Source organism: Prionailurus viverrinus, chromosome D1 (assembly GCF_022837055.1).
Source record: "Prionailurus viverrinus isolate Anna chromosome D1, UM_Priviv_1.0, whole genome shotgun sequence".
Classification (NCBI taxonomy): Eukaryota; Metazoa; Chordata; class Mammalia; order Carnivora; family Felidae; genus Prionailurus; species Prionailurus viverrinus.
In genome coordinates, this window is record NC_062570.1 from 100,891,123 (window position 1) to 100,914,002 (window position 22,880).

Consider the following 22,880-nt stretch of genomic DNA (forward strand, 5'->3'; position numbering starts at 1 on the left):
GCACCCATATAGAGGGTCCCATGGTAGGTTCTCAGAGTAACGCTCCTGCATGCACACACACACACACACACACACACACACACACCCCTGGCGTGAGGGACAGACATACCTCTACAGTGAATTCTCTAAAGCTGTTTTCACAAATTACTCAGCCACCTTATAACCTGACCACGTTTATATCCTTTATCTAGTTGTAGGATACTTCTGTTGATCATTTCCTTGGTTTGGAAGTAGGCATAAGATGATTTAGGCACAAGTTCACATCCATTGTGTCTATTCAACATTTCAGTTTTAACACCTTGCTACATAAGAAAGGTTACATTATAAACAATTTGTATGACCACTGGACCTGAAGAGAATGTATTTTCATTTGGAAAGTGATGGTAGACAGCACTGGAGGGGAGAAGATGGTGGAGCAGCCGGGTAGTTTTTCTTTTCTCTGTCTCTTCCCTGAAATACAGTTAGATCATCACCAAACCATCTTGCACACCTAGGAAACAGATTTGAGGATTAACACAACAATTTGCAACTTGAGCCACAGAATTCAGCAGGTACATGATGCAGAGAGGTGAACTGGGTGAGAGAGAAGCTGTGGATAGTAGGGAGCTGTTTTTGCTTGTGGACAGAGGACAGAGACAGGGCGAGAGTACAGGAAATGCACTCCCCCTAAAAGCAGCTGATGAGGAAGACAAAGAGTGGAAACACCCACAAGGACTGATCAAGAAAGGGAGAAAGAGAACTTAGAAAGAAAGGGTTTAATTACCATTTACAAACTGGGGTTTTATCAAGAAAGGATGCTGAACTTTGTCAAATGGTTTCTCCATATCTATTGACAGGATCACATGGTTCTTCTCCTTTCTCTTACTAATGTGATGTATCACATTGATGATTTGTTGAAATTGAGTCATCCTTGCATCCCAGCTATAAATCCCACTTGATCGTGGTGAATAGTTCTTTTAGTGTATTGTTGGATCAGGTTGGGTAGGATCTTGTTGAGAGGTTTTGCATCCATGTTCATCAGGGAAATTGGTCTGTAGTTCTCCTTTTTAGTTCTCCATTTAGTTCTCCATTTCAAGGTAAATGCTGGCCTCATAGAATGCGTTTGGAACTTTTCCATCCATTTCTACTTTTTGGAACAGCTTCAAAAGGATAGGCGTTAACTCTACTTTCAGTGTTTGGTAGAATTCTCCAGGAAAGCCATCCAGCCCTGGACTCTGGTTTTGGGGAGATTTTTGATTACAGATTCAGTTTCTTTACTGGTTATGGGGCTGTTCAAATCTTCTCTTTCTTCCTATTTCAGTTTTTGTAGTTTATATGTCTCTAGGAATTTGTCCATTACTTCCAGATTGCCCAATTTATTGGCATATAATTGCTCATAATACTGTCTTAATATTGTTTGTATTTCTGTAGTGTTGGTTGTGATCTCTCCTCTTTCATTCTCCATTTGATTTATTTAGGTCCTTTCCTTTTCTTCTTGATCAAACTTGTTAGAGGTTTATCAATTTTATTAATTCTTTCGAAGAACCAACTGGTTCTTGGTTTCATTGATCTGTTCTACTTTTTTTTTTCATTTTGATACAATTGATTTCCACTCTAACATTTATTATTTCCTAATGCTGATTTGGGGTTTTATTTGCTGTTCTTTTCCCAACTCTTTTAAATATAATGCTAGGTTGTTTTTCTGGGACTTTTCTTCTTTTTTAGGAAGGAATGCATTGCTACACAGTACCCTCTTATGACTGCCTTGGCTCTGAGCAGATTTTTTGCTGTGGTGTTATCATTTTCTTTGGCCCATATATTTTTTATGTACCTCTTTAACTTCTTGGTTCACCTATTCATTCTCTAGTAGGTGCTCTTTAGTATCCATGTATTTGTTGTCTTTCCAAACTTTTCCTTGTGGTTGAATTTGAGTTTCACAGTGTTGTGGTCTGAAAATATACAAGGTATGATCTCAATCTTTTTCTACTTATTCAGGGCTGATCTGTGTCCCAGTATGCGATATTTTCTGGAGAATGTTCCACGTGCACTGGAGAAGAATATGTATTGTGCTGCCTTAGAATAGATTGTTCTGAATATATCTGTTAAGTACATCCAGTCCAGTATGTCATTCAAAGGCTTTGTTTCTTTGTTGATTTTCCACTCAAATGATCTGTTGTTTCTTGTAATTTGGGTGTTGAAGTCCCCTACTATTATCGTATTATTGCCAATGAGTTCCTTTATATTTGTGACTAATTGATTTGTAAATTTGTGGTATCAAAACTTGGGGACATAAATGTTTACAATTGTTAAATCTCCTTGGCAGATAGACACCTTATTTATGATCTAATGCCCCTCTTCATCTCTTGTTACACTCTTTATTTTAAAATCTAGATTTTCTGATATAAGACTGGCTACTCCAGCTTTCCTTTGGCAACCATTAGCATGATAGTTCTCTATTCCTAACTTTCAATCTGAAGGTGTCTTAAGTCTAAAATTAATATCTTGTAATCAGCATATAGATGGATCTTGTTTTTTTTATCCATTCTTTTACCCTATGTCTTTGATTGCAGCATTTAGACCATTGACATCTAGAGTGAGTACTGAACGATATGAACTTATTGCCATTTTGTTGTCTGTGGAGTTGGAGTTTCTGGTGGTATTGTCTGGTCCTTTCTAGTCTTTGTTGCTTTTGATATTTTTTGTTTTGTTTTTTCTTTTCTCCTCTCAGAGAGTTCCCTTAAAATTTCTTGCAGGGCTGGTTTAGTGTTCACTAACTCCATCAGTTTTGTTGGTCTGGGAAACTTTTTATCTCTCCTTCTGTTTTCAATGGCAACCTTGCTGGGTAACGAATTCTTGGCTGAATATTTTCTGCACATTGAACGTATTTTGCCACTCTTTTCTTGCCTGCCAAGTTTCTGCGGATAGGTGTGCTGCAAACCTGATCTCTCTTCCCTTGTAGGTTAAGGACTTTTTTTTTCCCCTCACTGCTTTCATGGTTCTTTCCTTGCGTGAGTATTTTGTGAACTTGACTATGATATGTCTTTTTGATGCCCGGTTTTTGTTGAATCTAATGGGAGTTTTCTGGGATTCATGGATTTTGAGGTCTACTTTTCCACTATTATTTGCTCCCATGACCCTTCTACCCCTTTTCCCTCTCTTTGTCTTCTGGGACCCATATGATTTGGATGTTATTCCTTTTTAATGAGTCACTGAGTTCTCTCATTCTTATGTCGTGCTCTTTTGCCTTAGTTTTCCTCTTTTTTCCTGCTTCATTATTCTCTATAATTTTGTCCTCTGTATCATGAATTTGCTGCTCTGCTTCATCCATCCTTGCCACCATAGCACCATTCGAGATTGAATGTCAGTAATAGCATTTTTATTTTTATTTTTATTTTTTTTTAATTTTTTTTCAACGTTTATTTATTTTTGGGACAGAGAGAGACAGAGCATGAACGGGGAGGGTCAGAGAAAGAAGGAGACACAGAATCGGAAACAGGCTCCAGGCTCCGAGCCATCAGCCCAGAGCCTGACGCGGGGCTCGAACTCACGGACCGCGAGATAGTGACCTGGCTGAAGTCGGACGCTCAACCGACTGTGCCACCCAGGCGCCCCAGTAATAGCATTTTTAATTTCACCTTGACTGGAGTTTACTTCTTTTATTGCCACAAACGGGATTCTTCATGTTTTTTGTTTTTTATTTTACCCTGGGTAGTATTCTTACAATTGTGATTCTAAATTCGTGTTCTGGCATCTTGCTTGTAACTGTGTTGATTAAGTCCCTGGTTGCCATGTCTTCCTTTTCTTTCTTTTGGGGTGAATTCCTTCATTTAATCATTTTGAAGGAAGAAAAAGAATTAACAAAATAAAGTAAATAAATAAAAATTAAAGAATTAAAATCAACACAAAAAGAATCAAAGGAAGGATGCTAGTCACAGGTGTGTTCTGGATGTTTGTTGAAAGGAGTTTCATAGAATAGAGAAAAAAAGGAAAGAAAAATAGTGAAAAAAAGGTAAACAGTTGAAAATTTAAAATAATGAATACAATAACATAGAATAAAAAGAAATGAGGAAAGTGAAATAGATGTAAAAGTTTACAAAAACGTGAAAAATACAGTAGAAAAACTGAAGAAAAATCTTTTCATAAAAATCGGAATAAGTATCATTTTTTTTTCTTTCTGTCTTCACAAAAAAGAAAATAAAATTAAATTAAATACAGAGAACAAACAGATGGGAGCTGGAGGGGTTGTGAGTTGGTGGATGAATAAATGGCAAAGGACCTTGAGGAAGACACTTGTTGGGATGAACACTGGATGCAAGATGTAGGGGATGAATCACTGGGTTCTACTCCTGAAATTATTAGTGAACTATATGCTGACTAACTTGCATGTAGATTAAAAAATATAATGTGGTACATACAATTCAGTCATAGCATTAAAATGAATGAAATCTTACCATTTGCAACAACATGGATGGACTTAGAGTGTCCATAAGCTAAATAACTCAGACAGAAGAAGTCAAATAGCACATGATTTCACTCATATGTAGAATTTAAGAAATAAGGCAACTGAACAAAGAAAGAAAAAAGAAACACCCCAGACTCTACAATACAGAGTAGAAAATGCTGGTTGCCAAAAGGAGGTGGGTAGCTGGGTGAACTAGTAAAGGAGATCAAGAGGAGAGAAGATACTCCAGAGGTAGCCAGTCTGTGACACTTGTGATGAGCACTGAGTAATGTGTAGAATTGCTCAATAACAAAAGTGCATTTCATTGTTAAGTATAACTTGAATTGATTTAAAAATTTAAAAATATTTAAAAATGTCTTAATTTCCATATTTTTTCTCTTCTCTCTTTACCTACTGACTCAACTGACTTCAAAATATTTAGAATTTTTAATGAGTAGGTTTCATTGTAATTTTATATTTTATGAGTCTCATTAAGATTTATTGTATTGTATCTAAGAGTGCCATTTTCTAGAATGAGAAAGAGGGGTAAGTTTAGAAACTTGCTTAAAGTGACAGAGACACACATAGTGAAGCTAGAATTCAATTATATCACATGTAGTTTAACCTGTACATGGGCTCTGAGTTTTGTGGGGTTAGAAAAGATTTGGCTTAAAGAGCAGAACATTTGGGAACTTTCAGTGATCTATACCTGCTTGCTTTTTCTGTAGGGCAGGGACAGGACTGGAGCACTCGGTAACTAAAGTGAGAGGTGTCCCTTAGGACAGACTGGAGGGGGAGAAGTGCTCTGAGGACATAATATGCCCACTGACAGTCTTGTTCAGAATCCTTGGCACTGTGGTTTGCTGTGGTCAAGGATTGACTGAGTTTATCCCTTGGGGTTGGGTGGGAAGGGCAGAGTCCTTGTCCCTTCAAAGGCTCAGCATTTGTGAATGTCTATGAAATCTCTATAAATATCAGATGGAGGAGGAAGAAATGTTAATTCATGTGCTCTTCCAGGAGTTTTTTTTTGGGGGGCGGTTACAGAGCTGCTTTTAGAGATGTTCCTATCATAGAATAGTTGGGATGTTTCCTTTTTATTCTAGTAAGTTTTAAGAATAGAAGTGAGAAATTTTATGCTGATATTACAGCCCTAACTCAGGCCTTCTAGGAAAGACTGGCTATCCGTGGAGTAATTCCTCTCCCCACAGACCTTGCACTGGAAAGCTAAGTAAATCTATTGGATGTACGGTTTACATGTTGCACACTTACTGCACATGATTCATCTTCAAAGTAAATCTGAATTGCGAGAGCAAATCGAGGAGCTCTCTCTTGGATCTCATCTCCTTTTCAAGCGAAAGTAAGTTTTCAAACCCAAGTAAACTATATTCTTTTCCTTGCATCCTATGCAGGACTGGGTTTTAGGGCAGTTGCCATGATATAATTCTGTCTCCTGAGACACTTGAAGCTCCGGGAACATATTTGTCTTAGTGATGAGAGGATATGAATGTGTCAGGGCTCCCAGATTTCGCTGGTCTCTGCTTGATGTGTCACAGTCTCTGGAGCAAATTTTTAAGAATATAATTTGTTGTCAAATAAAAATATGGAATGCTTCACGAATTTGCATGTGATCCTTGCGCAGGGGCATGCTATCTTTTCTGTGCGTTCCAATTTTAGGAATTGTGCTCTGAAAGTGAGAACATTTGGGACCAATTCCTTGGAAAGGGGTGGTTATATTCGAGGGGGCAGAGGTATAGTACCGTATATATGTGGGTTTCTTTTTTTTTAATTGATTAAATAAGCATCTGACCCTCAATTTATTTATTTACTTATTTACGTATTTAATTTAAATTTTTGTTTATTTTTTTTGAGAGAGAGAGGAGAGAGAGAGAAAGAGATAATGAGTGAGGGAGAGAGGGAGAGAGACAGAATCCTAAGCAGGCTGTCAGTGCAGAGCCCAATGCTGGGCTTGATCCCATAAACCCCAAGATCATGACCTGAGCTTAAACCAAGAGTCTGACACAAAACTGACTAAGCCACCCAGGCACCCCCTATACTTTTGAATTTCTTATGTATAAGGCTTAATGTTAGGAAAAAGGATTGGATTGTATACTGACCGTACACCGTCATTATGCATTGGCACTGTTGATAACATGATTCTATTATATACTGATGTTCTGCCAGTCGTGATACTAAAGTTGTCTGTCCAGACCCACTGTCACCCCTGCTCACAGCTAAGAATTATATTCTCTTTCTGCTGTTGGGGTAAGGGGTATATATGGAGTGGAGGAATGAGAAGCAAACTCTCTCGTGAAATCCGAGACAAGTAGTCTTTATCCCTAACAAGATTCTTTGTTCAACCTTACACCGTGGGCTTAAATGATAAATGTGAACATAAATAAATATAAATGAACATAAACATAAATATAAATATAAATTCTGCTCTCTTTTTTAATCCGTCTTCAATTTGCATCCATTTGAGAATCAGGGTACGTACTGGGCATGGCAGTGCTTTTCTTCTCTACTGGTTCATGGTTTCTGGCTTTATGCCGGCTCCACCCAAATGAAAGGAGTCTGATGCTTTGCTTGGCAGGGCTGGTGAGGTGTGGACTGTTTGAGAAGGAGAGATTTCCATGGAGCACAAAGGTTTGAGTTCGGGTACTGGTTTCTTTTTGACTGCTCTCTGCTAAGCTGCTTCCCAGCTTAGTCTGAAGTGCACCGAATAGAACAATGTGAAATTCCCTTATGAGATTTAAAAATCAAATGAACAAAGAAATTAGAGGAAGAAAAAAGAAAGAAGGCTATAGTCAAGGGTTGCATGATCCAATAAATACACACACACACACATACACACACACACACACACACACACACATTTTAACAGTTGAAGGCCATTAGCGAGAAAGTTGTTTGGGAAAACCTGGAAGGCTCTGGTGAGGAGATGAACAGGGTACTCTGGACACAGGAAGCAATGGAAAGTGGAAGTTTATCAGACGAAGGTCATTTAGCTACTAAGAGATGTTGAAAATGTAGGGACTGAGATATTAAGGACATATTCAGGAGGGACAGCAAGTGTCAGGCATGGCTGGAACACACATGAGCAGAAACCCTGGGAGGAAAGGTGGTAAGCAAGACTATGGCACACTGTTTGAGGACTTTGAAAGTCATGGTGAGTATTTCAGCCTTTGCACTTGAAAACCACAGCAACCCTTTAATCATAAGTTATGATTCATCATATTTTTAGAACGCCCACTTTTCAAGTGTAGCTAGGAAGTAAAAAGAGGGAGAGGATAGAGAGTGAGGAGAAGAGGGAATTTCTGAAATTGTGTCCTTTCTTTCTGTTTAGAAACATAGAGGATCCACTTAAAGAACTGTAGGATTGACCATTTGTAAGACTGACGTTCATGAGATACCAGCCCGATTTTGTACTATGTATGAGCTAATAATGCTCACAGTGAAAACTCACGTAGTTATCTCCCGTGACATGTTATTTTTCTTCAAAAAATGGTGTGAGACATTTTATTTAGAATTTGATGAGTATTAGACACTTTGTGAAAGGAGTTTTTATGTCCCATGTTTTGAGAATCTAAACTGATCCTGTTTTTAGATCAGTGAAAATACTCTGCATGATATTACGATGATGGATGTCTGTTACTAATATGTACCGAAACCATAGAATGTACCACACCCAAGAGTGAGCCTTGGGGTAAACGTTGGACTCTGGGTGATGAGGATGTGTCACGGTAGGCTCATCAGTTCTGGGAAATGTACCGTTCTGGTGGGCGATGTTGGTAATGGCAGGGGTGATATTTGGGTGGGGGCTAGGGACCATATGGGGAATCTCTGTACCTGTGTCTTGGTGTTGCTGTGAATGTAGCACTGCTCTAAAAAAATTAAGTCTTAGCAACGTGAACAAACTAAAAAGCAACAAGGACCAAAAAATCTTATTAAAGCTGAGAGGAGGCATGTGATTTTGCTGCCTCCTCCCTGCCCCCCACAGAGACAGCTGAGAGGGAGCCATCTGCTCCTCCTCTGAGAGTGGAAGGGACAGGTCTGGAGTCACCATTGAATCATACTCGGGATGCCTGCTGGGTCAATCTTCATTCTGTTGGGGCCACAGTGGATCCACCTGTATGTTCTCCATTGAGTTTCCAAGTGCAGGGGATACAAAGATGGATGTCTTCAGTGCAACCCTGACATCTTGAAAGGAGCAGGCACCTCATTACAGGTAAGCCCAAATACAACTGGACTATGTTTAGAAAACTAGATGACTAAATTTTGATAAACAGCTGAATGAGTTTGTCCTTCTGTGCTGAATAAATCTTAATAAAATCAGCTCTCATATCTTGTATATCTCCAAATCTCATACGTGACTGCAAAAATATGTTCAAATTTCATAACGTGGCTTCCATGGCCTTTGGCAGAGACGAAACCTTACTTTTCCAAGTTTTTCTACTGTGACACTAGAATCCGTCTAAACCAGCGGTTTCATATTAATCTTCTCTCTTTGTCCCATCACCCCCATTAAAACGTTGGTTGGTTTCTCTCATGTCAAATGCTCTCACCCCTCTGATTTTTGTATCTTTGGATCTCAAACTCTTTACAACCAAGGTTATATTTTATTTTCACTCTCATGTCATCATGGTTCACATATAGGGAAGCTGTTTGCATTTTGTATTTGTTTTTTACTGTTTTTATTTATTTATTTTTAACATTTATTCATTTTTGACAGACAAAGAGAGACAGAGTGTGAATGGGGAAGAGGCAGAGAGAGAAAGAGACACAGAATTTGAGGCAGGCTCTATCTACGCTCCAAGCTGTCAGCACAGAGCCGGATGCGGGGCTGGAACTCACGGACTGCAAGATCATGACCTGAGCCAAAGTCAGTTGCTCAACCGACTGAGTCACCCAGGCGCCCCTGTTTTTTAGTATTTGTTAAGGATATTTGGAGTTGCCATTCCCAGCTTCTGATCACCATGAACAAATTAGCAGGAACCACAGTGACAAGATGATTTCAGCTACTCGGGGAAGGAAATATGTGTGAAAAACAGTTGTGCAGATGTATAATGGGTAAATGAACAGGTAGATTAATATCTTGGTAATTTTAATAATCATAATGGAATGTTGATACTAGTAATCATAATGAAAGAGCCATTCCAATCGCAGTTACTAAATACTTGCATCTCTTCTGCATCATACGTACTGTATTTAGCCTTCACAGAAACCCTAAAAAGTAGATTATTTTAATCTTCATGTTTACAGAGGAAGAATAAGTAGCACAGTTATGTAGGGACTTGTGAAATTTGGCATCATACTGCGCAGTGGGTGGGGTATGAATCCTGGCGGTGTGGCTTCAGCCTGGATGCTCCGTCATTGTGCTAACCTACCTCTCTGCTCTGCTTTAGGGGATTTGCATCTTAGGGAACCTGGTTTAGAACTGGAATCTCTTCAATCAAATCTATAGTTCATCTCTTAACATAACCCTGAGTTTTTCACTGACCCATCTATCCTTTAGGAATTTTTACTCTTCTCTTTGCAGATGGTTTCTATTCTTCTCATACCAATCACATAGTCCCTTACATAATTAATGCTTTCATCTATGCATATCTTAAAACGCAAAAATCATTAAGAACAGGTGAGTATTTTGCCCAATCTTCGCAATAAGTCCAGATAATTGTGATTTGATATTTAAAATCAAAGATAATTATGGAATTCTGAGAGAAGGGAACAGGCAGTAGAATTTTAAAAGGTTTTGAAACAAACACTAAATTAGAATGGGGAAATGGACAGCTTGTAATAAAAGAAAAGGAAAAAAAGTCATAGAAAAAGAGAAAAAGTAAAATCATAATAGGGAAAGTAGCAGAGGCGGGGACTTACATAGTTCTCTCTTATTATAAGCTGGATCTTTTTCTCATTTTATCTACAGCATAACCATGGTTATGTGTAAAGTAGCTTTCCCCAGCTAGTAAAGAGTGGAGCTGGGATTTGACCCCAAGACATCTGACTACAGCAACTGTGTTCTTGACCAAGAAATGTAGTTATTTTCTTGATGAATAGCCATCACAGATAAAATATCAAGATTGCAAAATATGAACTGACCAAAGATAAAAAACTTCTCATAAAAGCAATATTTTCATTAAAAATGTAGTAACAATGTAAAATGTGGTTGGTGATAAAAATGTACGTGCATATAACAAAATACAATTGTTTTCTACTAACCAAATGAGAGAATAAGATCATGTCATAAAATAACCTTTCTCGGGGCGCCTGGGTGGCACAGTCGGTTAAGCGTCCGACTTCAGCCAGGTCACGATCTCGCGGTCCGTGAGTTCGAGCCTCGCGTCAAGCTCTGGGCTGATGGCTCAGAGCCTGGAGCCTGTTTCCGATTCTGTGTCTTCCTCTCTCTCTGCCCCTCCCCCATTCATGCTCTGTCTCTCTCTGTCCCAAAAATAAATAAACGTTGAAAAAAAAAATTAAAAAAAAAATAACCTTTCTTGTTTGTTTGCATGTTCATCAGCTTTTCTGCAAAATCATCAACCTTGAAATATTGACCATATATGTATCTAGTAAAAGGATGTAGAGATACACACATATGTAAATATACTTAGAGAATGTTTCCTAAAAGACATTTCTTTTTTTTTTTTAATTTTTTTTTCAACGTTTATTTATTTTTGGGACAGAGAGAGACAGAGCATGAACGGGGGAGGGTCAGAGAGAGAGGGAGACACAGAATCGGAAACAGGCTCCAGGCTCTGAGCCATCAGCCCAGAGCCCGACGCGGGGCTCGAACTCACCGACCGCGAGATCGTGACCTGGCTGAAGTCCAACGCTTAACCGACTGCGCCACCCAGGCGCCCCTAGAAGACATTTCTAAAAGAAAACCAAAAGTAGTTATTTCTGGTGAGCAGGAGTATAAATTCAATAGTTTGGAGACAGTTTTAAATATTCTTTTATTCTTCTGTGTCTTTTGAATAACGAATGATAGACATGAATTATTTCATCATAAAATATAGTTAATAATGGACACAAAATGTTGAGAAACATTTTTAATAATTATCAACAGCATGCTGATCTCTTGCATTTGGGACAACATCATACTTGGGAAATTACTTTAAGTTGTTATCTATGTGACTCAAAATTGGAAACTATATAAATAACTCAAAGGACACATGGTCAAAGAGATGCCACTTACAAAACTTTATACAATGTCACGTAATTAAATTAACAGTTAAACTAATGATAAGTATAATGACATGGGAGGAAGTGTTATAATAATTCAAGTCAAAATCAGGACACAAAATGATATTATATGGTGATTTCAGTGACAAACTCAACATGTTATGAACAAAAACTTGAAATAGAACAATCATAACATAGTATGTTGGAATTATGGGATATGTTTCAAGATGAAATTTTTAGAAGTATCCTGGTGACTTCAGGGTAAAATGAACATAACTGAGTAACAATACTATTTAGAATATAGGCATCATTAGGAATTTTATAGCATGTTCAATTCATAGGCAGAGATGCTCAATATTCTGAGTTTAGTCCCACAGTAGAGTCAAGAGGGTAAACAGTTTTCCTCAATTATGTCAACTTCAAAGGTGTCCCGACATTTGTTATATAATGGCGCCAGTAAAAGTGACATTGAACAAGGGAGGTTAAGTAAAAGATTGTCAAAACAGATTTTTATAAAGCATATTTCATCCAACATACTGATGGAGTCAGAGATAAAGGGGTTAGGGGCCCAAAAATCAGTGAACTGAACAGAGAACACTTTCTTCCAGAGGGATTTTCCAACAAGTTAATTATAGTGGAATAGTGTTTTCCAGATTTCAAAGCACATAGATCAAAAAATGCATAACACATGAGATATGTGTGTGTATCTGTGTGCATATACAATCTTTTAATTCTTAAGGAAACTCAGGATCAGCTAAGGCAAATATTTGCACTCCATTTTTCATATGAAAGCTAAATTATGAGACAGTTAAATCACTTGCCCAAGAACAGTTCAAGTTCTGCAGTTTTCAGTCTTGGTAGGAATCATAATTTTTAAAGGACATTTAATTTTTACTCCCCAAATGCAAAGGCTTTGTTGACCCAAGGCAGTTAGCTTCTGAATCAACAGATAGCTCTGGGAGAGGCTTGGGCATCTGCAGATTTACCAAGAGTCAAAGAGGATTGAAGGCAGTCAGAGGTAACATAACATGGAGCAAAAGCAAGGCATTCAGAGTTCAGCCCACTGATCTTCCCAAGCTGTCACTTCTTTTCTTCTCTTTGCAGATTCAGCCCTTGTCCTCAACTGCACCTTACTTTCAGCCAGTAGAATTATGATGAATAGCAGTGTGACTGAATTCATTCTCCTTGGGTTGACTCGGGATGCAGGAGAGCAGAAGGCAGTTTTTGGTGTCTTCTTGATTCTTTACCTTTCGACACTGTCGGGGAACTTTCTCATTGTAGTGACTATTAAAACAAGCAGGACCCTTGCGAGTCCCGTGTACTTCTTCCTGTTCTATCTGTCTTTTGCTGATGCCTGCTTCTCTACAACCACAGCCCCCAGATTGATTGTGGATGCCCTTGCTCAGAAGAAGACCATTTCTTACAAAGAGTGCATGACTCAGGTCTTTGCAGCCCATTTCTTTGGGTGCATGGAAATCTTGGTGCTCATCCTCATGGCTTTTGATCGCTATGTAGCCATTTGTAAGCCCTTGCGATACACCACCATCATGAGCCGGCACATGTGCAGCGTTTTGGTGATTCTAGCCTGGGTGGGATCTTGTATCCACTCTTCGGCACAAATTTTCCTGGCTTTGAGATTGCCTTTCTGTGGCCCCAACGTGATTGACCACTATTTCTGTGACTTGCAGCCTTTGTTGAAACTTGCCTGCATGGACACTTACGTGACAAATTTGCTAGTTGTTTCCAACAGTGGGGCCATATGCACGGTGAGTTTCATAATCCTGCTTACTTCCTATGTTGTCATCTTGTACTCTCTGCGTAACCACAGTGCTGAAGGAAGGCGAAAAGCCCTTTCCACCTGCACCTCCCACTTTATTGTGGTTGTCTTATTTTTTGGCCCATGCATATTCATATACACACGCCCACCAACCACATTTCCAATAGACAAGACAGTGGCTGTGTTTTATACAATTGGGACCCCCTTGCTCAACCCTCTGATCTATACACTGAGGAATATGGAAGTGAAAAAAGCCATGAAGAAATTATGGTGTAGCAAAGTATGACTTCTCTTGATACAGGATATTTAGGGATTCTAATGTATATTTCCTCTTTTTTTTCTAATGTATATTTCCTTAAGAGATTGGTTTTCCTTCATGGACAGGAAAGATGAAATATTCTCATTGGGGGAAAATCCATTAAGTAACTTTAATATCACTAATATTTTATATATTTAATTGAATTATCATAAATAAGTACAAGTGAATATACATCCTTAATTCTGAAAGGATTGCATTAGAATAGGATAACTTAAAGTCTGTAACCATTTTGAACCACCTTGCTGGCCCTTAGTTGAATTCTATTCACCTATGGCCATATTTACATGATAATTTCACCTCCTGTGCAATTTTTCTTCAGAAAGAAATGCACTGACTAGTGACAGAATGATTGTGTACTGTGTGTATGTGTGTGCACACACTAATTCTTTACAGATTTTATTCTCGTCCTTAAGAACTTGGACATAGAGCTAATCCATATGGAACTGGAACTTAGAAATGAAGGTAGTGGTCTTGACTACCTGGGACTTAGCGATGATGTTCTGAGAAATTCTGTGGTGGAATCTGTGCCTGAGCCTGACTCACTGGGGCATCTACATGGATGGACCCTCAAACTCCCAGAAAAGCTGGAAACCTCAGTGAAAACCTGGACTGTCACTGGAGAAAACTCTCAACGTTTGGTGAATGGTGGGAGAAGGAGAGTTTACACTTGGCAGTGATGGGCGGTATCTGCCAGTCAGCTGCTTTATTGGCAGGGTCCTTCCCCTTCATGTTCACAGAGAAGGGGCAATGCGGGTGTCTGGCAGCAGGACTATGCAGAAGGATGAGGGGTAGAAGGAGGGCTGGAGAGCTATGTACACTGTAGAGACAGAAAAGGTGAATGGAAAGTGGTAAGGTTAAGAAAATATGTTTATTAGTGCTCAGAAAGCTGTGGGAATTCTCTTCTCATGCTTAGATCATAGAGATCCCAGATTCCCTTAGATTTTAGATAAGGTCTCAGTTGGGAGGGGTGGGAGAAGTGGTCAGGGGACAGAAAGGTCTTACTTGAACTGGTACCTTAACAAACTGGCTCACTGTCTTCGCTTCTGAAAAATCTTGAAATCCTTTTATTTGCCTTCCTTTTGGGGGCTTTTTGTAGGCTGTCTAATTTTAGTATCCTTGATGTGGGAAGAAGGTTTCTATTTCTTATGATAACTGATGACTCGTTAGCCCTCAGAAAGCCAGTGGTTACCTTCCAAATTCTGTACTCTTCCCAATGAACTCTTTTCGGCTGGTCCCTAGAAGATCTCCTTACAGCTTCTCTGTGGCATCTATCTAGTTGTAGGATACTTCTGTTGACCATTTCCTTTGGTGTGGAAATAGGCATAAGGTGATTTAGACACAGAGTTCACATCCATTGTGTCTACTCAACATTTCAATTTTAACTCCTTGCTACATGAGAAAGGTTACATTATAAATAATTTCTGTGAACACTGGACCCCAAGATAATTTATTTTCATTTAGAAAGTGATTGTACATTACTCTAAAATGAGAAATATTTACTTCTTCTCACATAAAAGCTAAAATTTTAAGAATAAAAATTTGTATAATATAACCTTATCTGTAAATGAGAAAGACTTCAAGTGAACTGGGTGGAGATTGACCTTGGGAAGGAGTAATGAGGAAAGGCGAAAGGGAGTCACTCCAAGTATAGGACCAAGAGAAAGGAAAGGAAGACGGAAAATAAGTCTTTTCATTGGTCATAAGGAAAAATGACTTCATCAAAGTTTCAAGATGCCTCTTATAAAATCCTCCTGTGATTTCAGTGATGAGGGGAGCTGTGTCTGTTCTCTCCTCTCTACATTTAGGTTGGAATCCTTCTGTGCAAACAAAAAGACCTCAGCATCCGGGACAGAATCATCACTAGGGTTCAACAGACAATGGGCATAGTTAGTATTGAGGTAATTATAGCATCAGCCACTTCAAATAGCTGGACAACTGAGGAGGGTCTGTAGGAATCTAACAAGTGATAGGTAGTTACAGAGTTCTGTAGGGTATCATAGAGATCTGTCACCCTCGTCCTTTCTTCACCCCATGAATCAGAAGGGGTGGATCAGGTTAGAAGCTAGAATGATAGGGTTTGAACAGTAAAACACAGTTAAGGAATAATGGCAGTGTTTTAGGTCCCCTGAGCTTCTAAGCTGACCTGCAGTACCTAAAAAATTAAAATAAAAATTTCCAGAAGAAAGACAGGATTTTTTAGCTGGGAATTCCAGCAAAAGTGCTGAGATTGCATATCCTATGGGTCAGACACCTCTCCCTGAAACAATCACTGTGGTAAAACAACAAAAAGTTCTCTGTGTTCAGATCCAGGTGAATGGGTGGCTCTATGATCTTCTCTGGGACCTCTCAGGTGTTTGGGTTCGATTAGCTATAGTCTGATCCGATATGATCTTGAATGGGACAGTGGTGCTGTTCCCTGGTGGCCTGTCGTCCAGCATGCTAATCCGGGGTTGTTCTCATGGTAGAAGTGTCTCAGAGAGCAAATGAAAGTGCACAAACCTCTTGAGGCAGAGGCTCAGAACGGGCGTTCTGTTGGGGTGTCTACCACGTTCTATTGGTCAAAGTGAGTCACAAGGACTTCCCAGACTCAGAAAGGGAAGGTCTGCAAAGTTACAAGGAAACCAGTGTAGATACAGGGAGGCTAATAACTGTGGGCACAGTGTAATAAATCTGGCCCAAATGCTTACCACGTGCCAGGGAGTTTTCAACGTGTTTTGTAGAATTTAATTGATTTCATCCTTAGCAGTGCCTATACTATACTCTATGTCTTTGTTCATGCTGGTCCCATTACCTGGAATGTCCTTTACTTTGGCTAACTTGGAAACACCTTACTCACGTTTTCAGGCTCAACTTCAATGTCATCTCTTCCAGTAAGCTTTTCGTGGCTCAGCCAAAGGCTCTTTATTTACACTCCGTTAGTACTTGGGTAAATTACTTCTCAACATATTCATCACATTATGTTGAATTTAATTAATTTGTGTACCTTTCCATGGCTTTTACATTTCCTATCTCCAGGGAATTGGCATAGAGGAATTTAGAAGCGTGGGGTTAAACTGGGCTTTAAACTAGGCTTAGAAATTTATCTGGAACAATTCACCTGATCTCTTTGTATCTCAGGTAGCTCATCTGCCAAATGGGAGCACAACAGTAGTGAATGTGATTTGTGGCAAAGATGAGATGAGTTAACATTGATAAAGTGCTTAGGGAAGTGCCCGCGATATGATAAATGCACAATACCCTTCATTATTATTGCTTATATTTGCATGATCACAATACACATAATCAGTAATGTTTCAATAAACTGAAATATTTTTAAAACTCTTCAAGGAACTTAAAAAGCAGATGTCATCTTTCCGAAACAATCAAAATGATGTTCTGAAAAATATTGCTTAGAGAAATTAGTTGAAAGGGTTCAACATGGGACTGAGCAGGATATATATTTAGTGCTTCACTGACAAGTTACACCAGGGAAAGTTAAGTCACTCACAGGAAAAGTTTCCTTTCTTCTCTCATTTCCCAGCTTCCTTTCAGTTGGGCACAAGTGATTTTATCTGCCTGGCCCCTGTGGATTACTACAGCTTTGTGATATATTTGCTCTTGGTTCTTCTCCCCCTTCCCCCCCCCCCCCGTCCCCCCAAATCTTTGACCATTCTCACATATATATTCAACCGCATGGAGTTTAGAATCAGTTTGTCAGTTTCCATGAATATCATCTCCAGAGATTTTGATTAGGAGCTCACTCAATGTGTCAATTAATTGGGAAAAGTTAACAACTTTCAAATGTGAGTTTCTCCTATCATGAATCATAGAACTCACCTTACTCAGTTGTCATATGTCTTTTTGTGAAGACGTTTAGTCTGCTTTTTGTAATTTTTGTTACATCTCTTAGTTTGATGATGAAGACCATTTATTTTATTTTTTAAACTTGTTTATTATGCTTACATTTGGAAGTAATATTGTGCTTATTTTTGACCAAGATTTTTAATAAACACTATAATATGTCTGTTGATTGTGTTGGTTTTGCTAAGTAGATGAACACATCACCCAGCAATGAATTCTGTTGCTTCATTTTTGGTTCTGATTGCCTTATTTCCTTTTTACTGTTACTTCATTGGCTGACACAGAATTTCTAAAGTGACAGCCAATGGACTGGAATTCACCTGAAAGTTTGTAAATTTGTTTGATCCCAAATTGTTGTTTAGAATAAGATTTTACCAACCTTTAAAAAAATCAGCCATCAACATATTCAAATCATTAAAAGTTATATGAAATATGGATGCCTGGGGCGCCTGGGTGGCTCAGTCGGTTAAGCATCCGACTTCAGCTCAGGTCATGATCTCGCGGTCCGTGAGTTCAAGCCCCACGTCGGGCTCTGGGCTGACAGCTCAGAGCCTGGAGCCTGTTTCCGATTCTGTGTCTCCCTCTCTCTCTGACCCTCCCCCGTTCATGCTCTGTCTCTCCCTGTCTCAAAAATAAATAAACATTAAAAAAAAAAGAAATATGGATGCCTGATTTGTCTTAAAAATCTGAGTGTGGGGCAAATTTGGATATATGCTCCCCATAGGGTGACAACAGAGCAGAGCTTAGTCTGGGCAGACTCTAATAGGGGACAGGATTTGCTCCCTTTTGGTAGGGAACAAATGTTTTACATTTCTTCTTAAACATCTTTGCACAATTTGACTTTACTCAATTTTTAAAATCTTCCTGGTGTCTGTAGGTATATGAGGTTGAGAACTTGGCATTAAGACTCTTAGTAAAATATATAATAATAGCAGTTATAGAAGATGGCATTATTTCTGAATTTAATGGATTACTCTTCTAATTAACCGGGACATTTTCTTTAGGCTTCTGGAACACACCCTTTCATCAAGTTAAAGAGATTCATTTTCCTTTTAGTTGGTTGTGCTTCAATTATAATTCAGTTTAAAAATTGACATCTCAGAAATAGCCCCTTTTGCTTTTAACTTTATTATTAGAGTTATATAAATATAACTTTATTATTAGAATATCCTGGTACCAGAAATCAGTAAACTAAAGATTGTATCGGAAACCAGAATATGTAAAAAATTTCCAGACCTTATGTGCTAAAATGTATTTAATGAGAAATAGAGGCATGCTGTGACCTGAGAACTTATTTAATCACCTTTAAAAAAGATGTGAACAAACTGGCAGGTAACCCTAAATTATAAGTTGGCACAGTCACAAAAAGCTCTCAACAATAGAATAAGAAACATGAAACTAAAGCTAGCATCGCACTGTTTCTTTGATTGACGTTTATCAAGGTATCAAATCTCACACATCACAAAATATGAAGTCTTGGACCTCATTCCGAGGACGTTCCTAGTGTTTATATTATGCGACTCTAATAAAATAAAGATTATCCTAAGCTTTTTCAAAGACCCAAGCCATCACATTGTTGTGGATTTTTCTTCTGTATTGATACATGGAAAAAAATGAAAAACTATAAAACTAGGAGGAGTACTTTACTGTGAAATAAAGATATTTCTAAATGTTTATTTTGAGAGAGAGAGACAGAGAGAGAGCAAGCAGGGGAGGGGCAGAGGGAGAGAGAGAGAGAGAGAGAGAGAGAGAGAGAGAGAGAATTCCAAGCAGGCTCCACACTGCCATCATGGAGCTGGAGGTGGGACTCAAACCCACGAACCATGAGATCATGAGCTGAGCTGAAATCAAGAGTCAGATGCTTAACCGACTGAGCTACCAGCGCCCCTACTATGAAGTATTTTTAAATGGTACTGTAAAATTCCTTCTACAATCAAAACTGAAAGAACAAATAGAAACTAGCTGCAAAAGCTTTTTACACTTTGCCTCCAACTCCCCTATAGCACAAAAGTTAAAGTCATTCAGCCTTCCTGGAGAATTTCTGGCTCGAGGTTATTTCTAAGAAACCAAAACAACATTCGTGCTCTTTGCGGTTATAGGGAGCGTTAAGCTGTCTCCACACGACATAATCTGACCCCTGTGTACATTTGTCACCTTGCTTCTTGCCACTCTACGTGGACCACTATGTTCCTTGAAAATACCATGGTAGGGGCGCCTGGGTGGTGCAGTCGGTTGAGCGTCCGACTTCAGCCAGGTCACGATCTCACGGATCTCGCGGTCCGTGAGTTCGAGCCCCGCGTCAGGCTCTGGGCTGATGGCTCAGAGCCTGGAGCCTGTTTCTGATTCTGTGTCTCCCTCTCTCTCTGCCCCTCCCCCGTTCATGCTCTGTCTCTCTCTGTTCCAAAAATAAATAAATGTTGAAAAAAAAAAAAAAAAGAAAATACCATGGTAGTCCTGTTTTAGAGTCTCCCTTTCTAGAATCTTCATCGCACTCATCCTCACGTGCCGTTTCCTTCTGATCATTGCTGTTCTCATCATTTATTTATTTCTCATCATTTATTTATTGGTGTTCTCATCATTAAAAGTATTAAAGTTATTAAAAGTATTAATATATTTCATCACTTTTCCTCAACAATCAGCTGAAATGCTATGGGCTAATAGAATCCTTCTCTTCCCACCTAATATGAAGGACCCTCCACAAAATAACCAGAGCCTTCCATTTCCACAGACTCTGTTCTAATGATCACTCCCTGCCTTTTGTTTGTTTGTTTTTAATTACTTATTGATTATCTCCTTGTTCCCCCCAACTGTCTGAACTTGGCTGTTTGGGCAGGGGAGTGGGGAAAGCTCTTCCATTCTATAATCATTCAACAGACATTTATTGAAAACCTAACAGATGCCAGGCATAAATAAAACAAAAGTCCTTCCCACAAGATGTCCAGTACAGAGAAAGCTGGCAAGTAGCCAAAGTCAAATGACGTTTATGTAAAAGCAATGATACTGTTGATCATTTTTACTAAGAAAATAAGGAAGATGTCAGCATAGGGATTACGGTAGGAGTGGAGGAATCTTTAACAGAGGTGTGAAGGGGGAGGCTCTATGAGGTGATAGTGCTTCATCTCTCAGTTTGAAGCTGTAAATTAGGGGGAAACAGCCACCTGAAGAGGAGGAGGGCTTGCTCTCAGAGAGAAGCAAAAACTTGAAGAGCTGTGGGGGCAGGTGAAAAAGTCCCACAACTGCTGATGGACAGTGAAGGAGGAGGTGAGGCGCTCCAGATGTGGACTTAGAGGCAGTAGAAAGATTAAGTGGAGAGTTTTACTACAAGGCAGGATGCTTCTAAAGGCAATGGGAAGCCAAGGAGGGTCGAAATCAGTAGCAGATCATAATCCTTTAACAAATCCATGGTCCTTAAATCCTAAATCATAAAGAACTTTATATTGTTAAGAAATCCCTCTGGCCGCTAGTGGAGAATGGACAGTTTATTTCTCACACGTGTCTGAAAGAATTCCTCTTTATGGGAGACATGATGCTCTTAGCATGACACGCACCTGCCAACAAAAGCCCCCCCTTTCCCCCACAGTTTCCCCATGGCATTTTTCACCTCTGCGTTCCTCAGGGTGTAGATCAGGGGGTTTAACATGGGCGTGATGATGGAATCAGACACGGCCATTGCCTTGTCTATGGGGTAAGTGGCCACAGGCCGCACGTACAGGAAAATGCAGGGCACGAAGAACAAGACGACCACAGTGAGGTGGGAGCCACAGGTCGACAGGGCTTTGCGCCGCCCCGCAGAGCTGCAAGACTTCAGGGAGCAGAGGATGACCACATAGGAGGCCACGAGGATAAGGAAGATGGTCACACACATCACCCCACTGTTGAGGATGACTAAGAGACCCAGGGCGTGGGTGTCCATGCAGGCGAGTTTCAGCAATGGGAACAAATCACATATGAAGTGATCGATGACATTGGGACCACAGAAGGGTATTTGATACATGAAGAGAAGCTGTATTGCTGCGTGGATAAACCCCCCGACACAGGCGCCTCCCAGCAGCAGGCGGCACACCCGAGGGTTCATGATGCTCGGGTAGTGCAGGGGCTTACAGATGGCCATGTAGCGGTCATAGGCCATCACGACGAGAAGGATGACCCCCACACCACCAAAGAAATGCTCCGCAAAGAGTTGGGCCATGCAGCCTTCAAAGGAGATGGTAGTTCTCTCGGAGAAGGAGTCCACGATCATCTTGGGGGCAATGACAGAACAGTAGGTGGCGTCCATGAGGGACAAGGAAGTGAGAAAAAAATACATAGGTGATCTCAGGCTCTGACTTGTGATCACGGTTACCACCATGAGTAGGTTCCCCAAAACCGTGGACACGTACAGGATTAGAAATACAGCAGAGAGCATTTTCCGCAGCTCTGGGTTCTCTGTGATGCCCAAAAGAATGAATTCAGTCGCATTGTTTGGATTCTCCATTTATTGGGTGCTTATATGAGCTCCAGCTGGGAGCTGGAAAACCTAAAAATGCAACATATGATTTATAATTAGTGATTGTTGGCCTCATGTCTTTCCAGGACCTCAGGGACCTTATTATTTGTTTGTATTCATTTATTCACTATCCAAGCATTTGGATCTTAACAACATGCTAAATGAAGAGTTGAAAAGATAGATACTTCATTCATGCCAGCCTCTCCCATGACATTTCTCCTCTTTCTTTATTTCAATGGTTCTTCCATGTGATATAGTTTTCCTCTTCCTTTTCCTCCCTTTCTTCTTATTAATAGCCACATTTTTTGAGTGCTTATCTTACTCCAGGTACTAGAATAACCCTATGATTTTTTTTTTTGTTTTTTTTGTTTTCTGTTTTTTGTTTTTTTGTTTTTTGTTTTTTGTTTTTTGTGTTTTTTTTTTTTTTTTTTTTTTTTTTACAGATGATGGAGCAGACCCTCAGAGTTTAGGAGACTTAGCCAAGGTTGCACAGCTCATAAGTGGTGAAGCCAGAACATGGGCCATACTTTCTGACTCCAATATCAGTGCCCTCAAATATCAATATTGCTTCCTTAGTAATTATTCTGTGAGTTTATCATTTGCTAATCAGTGTGCTAATTACAGTGCAATATATTATCCTGTTTTATCTTCAAAACAATCTGAAGTGGGATATGCTTCCAATGCTCTTTTCCAGATATTGTGACAGTTCCATTGTAATTCTGTAATTTACCCATAAGTATTAAATGCTCAAAATATACCTAAAAGTTGTGGTTGTATAATACCTGGGTAATATACCTAAATTGAGTAAGATTATACACAGTGATAGTTGATGGGGGGTGGGAGGGAGGGGAGGGTGGGTGAT

The 22,880-nt window shown here is 39.4% G+C and overlaps 2 protein-coding genes and 1 non-coding gene across 3 annotated transcripts; 1 reads left to right on the forward strand and 2 right to left on the reverse strand.

Moving 5' to 3' along the window:
• Nucleotides 1-6,014: 6,014 nt before the first annotated feature.
• On the reverse strand, nucleotides 6,015-6,118 carry LOC125147243 (U6 spliceosomal RNA). The gene has a single exon (XR_007145081.1). It is a non-coding gene; the product is annotated as a U6 spliceosomal RNA (small nuclear RNA).
• Nucleotides 6,119-12,747: 6,629 nt separating this feature from the next.
• On the forward strand, nucleotides 12,748-13,659 carry LOC125176611 (olfactory receptor 4C11-like). The gene has a single exon (XM_047878334.1). It carries the CDS (start codon nucleotides 12,748-12,750, stop codon nucleotides 13,657-13,659), a length of 912 nt encoding a protein of 303 aa, XP_047734290.1.
• Nucleotides 13,660-14,304: 645 nt separating this feature from the next.
• On the reverse strand, nucleotides 14,305-22,006 carry LOC125146545 (olfactory receptor 4C6-like). Its single transcript, XM_047823255.1, has 2 exons — nucleotides 21,081-22,006; nucleotides 14,305-14,509 (listed from the first exon to the last, which is right to left on the reverse strand). Exons 1-2 carry the CDS (start codon nucleotides 22,004-22,006, stop codon nucleotides 14,305-14,307), a joined length of 1,131 nt encoding a protein of 376 aa, XP_047679211.1.
• Between the last annotated feature and the right edge of the window lie 874 nt (nucleotides 22,007-22,880).

Bases quoted from the DNA above. Each gene is read 5' to 3' on its own strand.
- LOC125146545 (XM_047823255.1), bottom strand. From the start codon at position 22,006: ATGGAGAATCCAAACAATGCGACTGAATTCATTCTTTTGGGCATCACA. The intron at 14,510-21,080 runs GTGCGTGTCATG...CTGTCTCTACAG, and splicing joins GGGGGGGCTTTTGTTGGCAG to TGTACATAGCTCTCCAGCCC.
- LOC125176611 (XM_047878334.1), top strand. From the start codon at position 12,748: ATGATGAATAGCAGTGTGACTGAATTCATTCTCCTTGGGTTGACTCGG.